At 59.8% G+C, this 8,432-nt stretch overlaps 2 protein-coding genes across 5 annotated transcripts in view; one reads left to right on the top strand and one right to left on the bottom strand.

Moving 5' to 3' along the window:
- FUZ (fuzzy planar cell polarity protein) lies at positions 1-5,291 on the top strand. Of its 3 annotated transcripts, XM_061173722.1 has the most exons (12): positions 1-53; positions 371-404; positions 664-785; positions 1,070-1,154; positions 1,376-1,444; positions 1,670-1,774; positions 2,603-2,800; positions 2,947-3,042; positions 3,393-3,499; positions 3,573-3,637; positions 3,719-3,793; positions 4,801-5,291. In XM_061173722.1, exons 3-12 carry the CDS (start codon positions 703-705, stop codon positions 5,025-5,027), a joined length of 1,110 nt encoding a protein of 369 aa, XP_061029705.1. In that variant the 5' UTR covers positions 1-53; positions 371-404; positions 664-702; the 3' UTR covers positions 5,028-5,291. The 3 variants fall into 3 exon arrangements, with proteins under 3 accessions (XP_061029705.1, XP_061029703.1, XP_061029704.1); XM_061173720.1 differs by lacking the exon at positions 1-53 and having other exon boundaries at positions 80-404; XM_061173721.1 differs by lacking the exons at positions 1-53; positions 2,947-3,042 and having other exon boundaries at positions 80-404.
- Positions 5,071-8,432, bottom strand: part of AP2A1 (adaptor related protein complex 2 subunit alpha 1) — a 36,628-nt gene continuing 33,266 nt past the window's right edge. Inside the window, exons 16-23 of one of the 2 annotated variants that reach the window (XM_061173718.1) lie at positions 8,349-8,405; positions 8,161-8,243; positions 7,970-8,058; positions 6,613-6,737; positions 6,408-6,524; positions 6,246-6,315; positions 5,879-6,013; positions 5,071-5,510 (exon numbers count right to left, since the gene is read on the bottom strand). In XM_061173718.1, the coding sequence (XP_061029701.1) occupies positions 5,433-5,510; positions 5,879-6,013; positions 6,246-6,315; positions 6,408-6,524; positions 6,613-6,737; positions 7,970-8,058; positions 8,161-8,243; positions 8,349-8,405 (754 nt within the window). In that variant the 3' untranslated portion in view covers positions 5,071-5,432. The remainder of the gene's footprint in view (positions 5,511-5,878; positions 6,014-6,245; positions 6,316-6,407; positions 6,525-6,612; positions 6,738-7,969; positions 8,059-8,160; positions 8,244-8,348; positions 8,406-8,432) is intronic. The other variant, XM_061173719.1, reaches the window with a different exon arrangement.

Raw genomic sequence — 8,432 nt, 5'->3', positions numbered from 1 at the left:
AAGGAGCGACTAGGAAGCTTCGCAAATACAATTAGCCGCCATCTTTGTTAGGGGTATCATGACTTCCGGCTGGGGCGGAAGAGAGCGTAACGGGGCTTGCGGGAGGTGCTGGAATAGGAGTTGATGGGGGTTTGAGTTGGATGAAGAAGGCGGGAATCCAGTCCTCTTCCAGTCAGCTCCCCATCTCGCCCTCTGTCAGCTTCGGACCGCAGCCTGACTTAGTGTGACTACCGGCATGCTCCAAGGCGGGCATTGACTGTCCCCACGAAGGGACTGGGAAGCGCGGGTTCCAAATGGGGGAGGAGGGGACCGAAGGCACCGTACATCTGCTGTGCCTCGCGGCATCCAGCGGGGTCCCTCTGTTTTGCAGGAGCAGCCGTGGCGGCGCCCCCGCCCGCCAACAGGTGGGGCCCCGGGCGCCTGGATCTCCAAAATAGAAGGGGTTTAGATGCTTGGACTCTGGGTCTTCAAGGGAGTAGGGGCTGGGGAAGTTTCAGAATTGGGTTTGGAGGGTCAAGGGTGCAACTGACCAGTGATCCTGGTTCCCCGAAGAGGAGGGGCCAGGAGATCTAGAGAGAGGAGGGGGTTGGGGACCTGAGTCATTGGTTCCCATAGAGGACGGGATTTGGGGGCTCCTGTCTAAAGTCCCCAATCTTTCCCCAGCTCCCATTCTCTGTCATCGGCTCCCTCAATGGCGTCCACATGTTTGGGCAGAATCTCGAGGTGCAGCTGAGCTCTGCGAAGACGGAGGACACAACCGTGGTGTGGAAGAGCTTCCACGACAGGTCTCCAAGGGTAGCTTGGGGGCGGGGGCAGGGCCAGGGTGATAGCCCCTGTTGAAGACGACCCCGAGGCCATCCAGGTCTCCAACGCCAGCTGTTTACCTGGCTGTGGGATCTTTGACAAGTCAGTTACCCTCTCTGATCTCTGAGTTTCTCTGAATGAAAAGCAGGTTGTGCTCGGGCATGGATGTAGCTGGCATCCAGGATCAAGGGCAGACCCTACTCTCCTCCCTGCCTTGTTTCCTTGGCCTGGACTCATTCTTCCTTCTCATCTTCCTTTCTCACAGCATCACCCTCATTGTTCTGTCATCTGAGGAGGGCACCTCGGAGCTGAGGCTGGAGAGACTACTCCAGATGGTGTTTGGGGCCATGGTGAGACTCCCCAACCCTCTTTTCCAATCCCAGGAATCTGAACTCTCAGCATCCCTCTCCCTCAGGACCCAGGAATCCTGGAACTCAGTCCCTCCTTCCTCGGACTAAGGAGTCCAGATCCCCAGTTTCCTCCTCCTGCAGACACAGGAGTCTGAGTCCCAGCCCCTCCTGTCTTATAACCAGTTACCCAGGTCCCCTGCTCTCCTATATGGTTCTTCTAGGTTCTTCTTGTGGGACTTGAAGAGCTGACCAATATCCGCAACGTAGAGAGACTGAAGAAGGAGCTGAGGGTGAGGCTGCAGGACGTGAGGATGGGAAGTTAGGATACCTGGTTACTGATATTTGGGAACTACAGTTCCCAGAAGCCCCCGGGGCAGGCTGACCCAGTGGGTTCAGGGGGCAGCTTGGTTGTCTGACACCCCTCAGCAAGGCCCAGTAGGGCCAGTTTTCTGAGGAGGAGGCAGCAGATCTGGGTACCACCTGGGTCCTAGGCTTCTTCATTTTCCATCTGCTAGGCCAGTTACCGCCTCATCGACAGCTTCCTTGGGGACTCAGAGCTCATCGGGGACCTGACCCAGTGTGTGGACTGTGTGGTTCCTCCAGAGGGGTCCCTGCTGCAGGTATTGGGAATGCCTTGTAAACTCTTAAAACTGTCCCTCTGGCCCTGGCTCAGTCCCCATCCTCTTACCCTTGGACCATTGCCTCAACCTCTTCCTATCCTTTTGGCTTCTAGTCCAACCCCCACCCCCCCTTGACCCCGGAAGGATCTTTCTACACCAAGAGCTGCCCCTGCCCCTCCCCTGGTCACGGCCCTCCCGTGGCTTTCCATCACCCCCAGGACAAGGTCTCAGCCCCTCAGCCTGGTGTTGAGGACCTGAGGAATCTGACGCCCGCCAGCCTGCTCGCCCTAATCTCTACTAACTCCACAGTCCACCCTCTCCCAGCAGCCTCATGAGTCTCACAAATCCCCACAACTTCCCAGCTTCCCTGCCCTGGCACGTCCTGTTCCTTCTGCCTCGGGGATCTCTATCTCCCCTTCCTTAAATATTGCTCTGGATTCATCTGGCATGGCTTGCCTCCCAGCATTGTGACTCTCAGCAGGTGACTTGACCTCTCTGAGCTTCAGTAGGTTGTAGATTGCGACTACCTGGCATATAATACAACGCGATAAACCATAGCTGCTGCTGTTACAAGTATTAGCTTCAATAGGACGTGTCAGGCTATGTAGCAATCACCCTACCTGTTTAATTTCACACTGTGACTTCGGATGGTACCTGCATGTGAAGGTGAAGGAACTCAAGCCCAGGGAGGGTGAGACACATGAGCATGGCCACCAGGCAAGCTTTGAACTGTATGGCCGTCTCTTCCCACTCCTTACGCACCTGGGAAGTCACTGTCGGCCCTGCTCAGGTCTCCTGACTCGCAGCCGGCCTGCCTCCCTTACCCAGGAAGCCCTCTCTGGGTTCGCGGAGGCTGCGGGAACGGCCTTCGTCAGCCTGGTCGTGTCGGGCCGGGTGGTGGCAGCGACAGAGAGCTGGTGGCGACTGGGGATGCCGGAAGCCGTGCTGCTCCCCTGGCTGGTGGGATCCCTGCCGCCGCAGGCCGCTCGCGACTACCCGGTGTACCTGCCTCACGGGAGTCCCACGGTGAGTGAGTGGATGGGGCGGGCAGGGGGAAGGTGGGGGCGCGGAGGAGGGCGCAAGGGGTGGGACCTGGAGGCTGTCTGGAGGAGGCGGGGCTTGCGATGAGAAGGGAAGGAGCTCCGGCCAGCCCACCCTACGGGCTGCCTCAGGTGCCGCACCGGCTTCTGACCCTGACGCTCCTGCCGGGCTTGGAGCTGTGTCTGCTCTGCGGGCCGCGCCCTCCCCTCAGCCAGCTGGATGCACAGGTGAATCTGGGCTACGTCCCGCTTTTCCCCTATTTCACCTGCTACCCGCGAGCCCCGGCCCTTCTCTGAGCACCCTGACCCGCGAGTGCGCTCTTTACGCTTGACTCGCCCTTGGCCCCGCCCCCGCCCCTTAGGCCCCGCCCCCTTCGGGCTGTGCTCCTATCACCGTCCCCCCAGCTGGGCCCCTCTTTCCCTCTTACAGCATCCTTCCAGGCCTCGCCCCTTCCACGGTCCCCTCTGCCCTCTGCCCTTGTGGTCTCCTCCCCTGCTCTAGCCAAACTGCCTTCTCTTGGTATCCCCCCGACCTCACCCACCGGCCCCGCCTCTCTCGCTGACCACGCCCCCTGCAGCTTCTGGAGAGCTGGTGGCAGCCACTGCTGGACCCGCTGCGGGCCTGCCTGCCGCTGGGATCCCGAGCGCTGCCCGCGGGCTTCCCCCTGCACACGGACATCCTCGGGTAGGGCTCAGACGGGGGAGTGGGTTGGGGGTCCTCATCCCCTCTTCTGGCCGTGACACCTCTTTTCCCACAGGCTGCTGCTCCTCCACCTGGAACTGAAACGTTGCCTCTTCACGGTGGAGCCCTCGGGGGATGAAGGTGACTGAGAGGAGGACGGGGCCGGGAGGGGCGTGGGCTGGGGAGGGGCTCTCTGTTACCCTGTCCCTCTTCCCCCTTCAGAACCGTCTTCTGAGCAGCGTCGGCGCCTCTTCCGCTCCTTCTACACCCTGGTCACCGCCACGCACTTTGCACCAGGTCAGCGGCGGGCACAGCGCCCCCTTTGCACAGGCTGGGACACTGAGTCCCAGCTCTCACAAGGTGGTGGTGGGGAAACTGGTAGGAGAAGCCAGCTGTGAAGTGGGCGTGGCTGTCTGTGAGGACTGGGCAGTGCACACTGACAGGAAGGCAAGGGAGGGGCAGGGAGGTCCCAATCTGCAGGTTTCAGGACCTCCTGGCTAATCCTAATAGTTAACACTGAGGCCTCATGTCCTGCCAAGTGCTTTTCTGTGTACTGACTCACTTCATCCTCATAGGTGAGGGCTATCTCCTGTTACGTCATCATTCCCATATTATGGATGAGGAAACAGGCTCAGCTAATAAGCAGCAGAGCCACGATTCAGCCAGACAAGCCTGGCTCCCACATCCACACACTCCTGCTCTAGTGCTGCAAGTACACGCTTTGCCGATAGTCTTGGGTGGAGGAGGGGTGGTAGATGCCACAGAACCCAGGTCCGGAAGAAAAAGTTGTCATATACGACCCGTGAGGCCCAGAGAGACAAAGGAAGGGACCTAGAGTGACACTACCACACCAGCGAAGACTCTGATGAATGTAACAAAATGGTAAAAAGCTCCACCTGGAAGGGGCAGACGACTGTCCCTTCCTAGCTATGCGACTCCACCTCCCAACCTGCTTCCCACCTGTAAGTGGGGCAGGGTCCTCAGAAGGGTTATGGGAGGTCTTCCCTGGAGCCCAGCGCCCGGCACCTGGGAAACATCTCCTGCGTGTTTATGATATGTATTGCTAAGCAGATTACCTAGGGCTGCACACGCAGTGTCCCCAGGAAAGTGGGGGGCTGAGGCTGGGTGGAAAGAGGGGGAGAAAGTCCGTGATCTTCTCAGGTCCTGACAGCTGGCTGGAGCTGTAAGGCTCGCCTCTGTCAGGAGTCAAACTTAGGCCCAGGATGGGGGGTGGCTCCCGCAGGTTGGCATCCTAGTTGTCCAGGCCCCACTGGTCACCTCGGCCCTCGCTGTCCTTCCTTCAGAGCCGGGGCAGCCAGAGGAGAAGGCAGAGGAGGTGGTCCATCGGGCCCAGGTACCGAGAGCCTGCTACCTGGTGTTGGGGGCTGAGGAGCCAGGCACAGGATGGCGACTGGTGGCCCTGCAGTTGGGGCCACGGCGGTTGCTGCTGCTGCTGTCTGCTCAGAGCCCCACGCATGGGCTGCGGGGCCTAGCCACCCACACTCTGCATGCCCTCACCCCACTCCTCTGACCGCTGGGCGTGAGCGCCAGAGACAGACAAGGACATGGAGCTGTTAGCGTCTCTCTGTTTATTCGCTCACAATAATACACAGCCCCTGGACAGGGAGGGGGCAGGAGGGGCTACGACAGGGTGGGGTGGGAGGGGAGGAGGTTCCCACTTCCCTGGCCCCTCTCCCCTCTGTGCTTCGGGGGGGAAAGGGAGGGAGGGGGCTCCCCCTTACCCCCCAGAATGTAAACAGCAGCAGATGAACAAAAATAAAAATACAAAAGGCTGGAGGAAGGTCCTAGGCACCCCTCGACCCCGGGGTCTTCCCTGTCACCAGCGGAGGTCCCCTCGCTGCCCCATCCACCACGGCTGCCTCAGTCCTGGCGGCTGCCCAGTGCCGGCCACATCCCCGGGGGCAGAGTCCAGGGCTCAGAACTGCTGGGCCAGCAGCTCACACAGGTGACGGGAGACGGGCTCCTTGCTGGTGCGCAGGGTCAGCCGGTACATCTGGGGGGACAGGGGGACTCAGGGAGTAGGCAGAGAGGATGGCGAGCCCGGGGGATGCAGGGCAGATAAACGACGAGAGGAGAGAAAAAGGATCAAGGGATCAGAAAGGTGATAGAAGGGACAGGGGAGACAGAGGTAAAGGATGGAAGATAAAAAAGAGGCCACAAAGGGTGGAAGGGATATGGAGATATGAGAATCAGGGGGGAAAAGGGAGAAGAAGACCAGAGGATGGAGAGACGGGAGGGAGACAGGAGAGGGAGGAGACAGGGACACAGAGCAGAGGCACGCGATTAAAACACAGTGAGGCAGGAGGGGGCCGGGTGCAGAGAATGCACACAAAGCAGGGAGCCTCGCAGACCGCCACAAACCTGAGCCTGGGCATTGGGCTCCAGCCGGAGCAGACAGCCCACCTGCAGGGCTTTAGTCTGGATGATTCCAGCCCCCACGAAGTTCTCTGGGTTGGGGTCCACATTGTCCAGGAGAGCAGAGCCAAACCCCAGGAGCTGAGGAGGAAGGGGGGTAGCCGTCAGAGGGTGCCCGATCTCTGTTAGCTCCCAGACAGTGGCACACCAGTTCCCCCAAACCCTTTGGAGTGGAAATTGGCCCCACTTTACAGATGGGAAAACAGAGGCTCAGAAGTTGAGCAGCCACTGCTCCCCAAATCCCAGAGTTGGAGAGAGAGGCAGGGCTGGGAAACTAAACCCCGGTGCCTCTCCTGTCTAGCCTGTCTCTCACCTTGGCCTTAGTGACCTCCGCGTCCATGGGGTGGTTGGCTTTGAAGATTTTCTGCGCCTCCTGTTGGGGGCTGGGGGCCGGGAAAGGTTCAAGTCAGGGATCTGCAAGCCCCAGCCCCGCCCACCCTGAGGGCGGCTTTGGCTCCGCCCCCCCGCGGCTCACAGGCTCAGCTGCTTCCAACGCTGGAAGAAGTCCTGGGCCGCCATCTCTGTCGGCTGGAAGAACTTGTTGATGGTCACCGGGAGCTTCAGGGTGAGGGATTGGGGGGCGCCCCCGTACCTGGCGGGAGAGGAAGGAGGGCTCTGTCAGACCACACCCTCGCCCCGGAATCCCCGCCCACTCGGCAGCGCCCCGCCTCCTGACTCACCGGAAGCGCACGGACAGGAGCGGGGGCGTCAGGAAGTCCCGCAGACACTCGATGTTGAGCACCTGCTGTACCTGCGCCCCACCGTCCACCTGCGAGGCCACCCGCTTGGTCTGCACGGCCAGCTGTGCCCGCCCGTGGTCAAGGAAGCCAGAAACAGGAGCGGCCCGTGGTGGGGGGATGGTGATGGGGAAGGGACTTGACCATCATCACCTGATGGTTCAGAACTTTCCTGGAACCCCAGCCTGCCGGCCCTTCAGGGGCCCGGCGCTGCCGTCCAGGGCTCATCGTACATGGCCTAGCTCCAAAGTCCTTCCTAAGCCAAACCTCTGACCTAGGTGCCTCCTCTAGCCTTCCATAGTGGGCTCAGCCACCTCCATTATGGTATAGGTCACACCGTGGCTCTGAAGGCTGACCTGGGTTTGAATCCCAGCTCTTAGCACCTCGGTGACTATGGGCAAGTCACTTAACCTCTCTTAGCCTCATCTGCGAAATGGACGTCGTGTCCTCAGCAGTCAATGAAATCATCCAGCACAAGTACTTTTCAGTGTGTGTGACACAAGGTAGGTTCACCAAAATGGTGGCAGTTAGTGTTGTCACCATCTACCTTTGTGTCAACAACCCATTGGCAAGGACGGGGTCTCATGTCTCTCTCCCCGGGGCCCTGCCCAGCACAGAGCTGAGCCTACAGGCCTCTGGAAATGTTGAATGAACCAAAGAACTGAAAGGTCCTCAGGTTTTGGGGTCTAACCACTCTAATTTCCAAGTTGTGCAAACTGAGGCCCAGAGAAGGGGGACAGGGGACTGACGACACTGCTCAAGCAGTTCCTTTATGCCAGCCACCCTTCCAGGGTCTTCGAACCACACTGATCTTCAAAACAAGCCTGTGAAAAGGAGGAGGAGGATCTACACTTCACAGAAGGGATAGCAAGGCTCAGAGAGGCCAAGTGACTGGCCCAGGTCACACAGGAGAAGGCCGTGGTTGGCAACAAGACCCCCAGGCCTGGCTTTCGGGGGCAGGAGGCACTGGAATCATGGGTGTGGAGCCCGATGGAAGACGAGGTCAGGACACGGGAGGGGCCTGACAGGGACCAACTGAGGCCCAGAGCAGCTGTGATTCCAGAAGTAACACCTCCTGCATCCCTATCACATGTCACTGTCATCTCCTGTCCTGTTAAAGAGGCCCACCCCATCTTACAGATGACACTAAATCTCAGAGAAGTACCATGGGCTCAGGCTTTCAAGTAAGAGGGCCAAACAGGGGTCTGGACCTGGGTCCATCTCCTTCCCAGCTGCCAGGAAGGTGGACCTGGAGGGGCGGGGCTGGAGCCAGGGGGCTGAGCCAGGCCGACAGGATATGAGTCTGGAGGTCTCCAGGGTGGACCACGGTGGGAGAGAAGTTCTGGAACTGCACTGAAGTCTTGTTGCCATAGAAGAGATACATGCGGCCTGTGGGGGGTGAGGAGAGGTAGGGCTCCATCTGAGTTCCTTCCACGCCCTCCCGAAGCCAAGATCTCCCCGAGACTTCACCCCATCGCCCCCTGGACGCACCCAAGTTCTGCCGGAACTCTGACTTGACTCCAATCTGCAGCAGCTGGTTCTCAAACAGGACCCCGTTGTTCCTGCACACGAACCTGGGTGGGGGCGGTGGGAGCTCAAGATGACGGGTGCCCGCCTGGCTCCTGCTCTGTGCTTCCCACTTGTCCCCACTGCCCTCCCCAACCTCACCCACGACTCACTTATTCAGCAGCTCATCTGCTTCCGGGATGGGCGGGCCAATGTCCTCAGGACCTGGGCTGCAGGTGGGAAAGGAGAGAGATGGG

The sequence above is a fragment of the Eubalaena glacialis genome, chromosome 18 (genome assembly GCF_028564815.1).
Source record: "Eubalaena glacialis isolate mEubGla1 chromosome 18, mEubGla1.1.hap2.+ XY, whole genome shotgun sequence".
Lineage (NCBI taxonomy): Eukaryota > Metazoa > Chordata > Mammalia > Artiodactyla > Balaenidae > Eubalaena > Eubalaena glacialis.
This window is presented reverse-complemented; position numbering and strand designations above follow the sequence as displayed.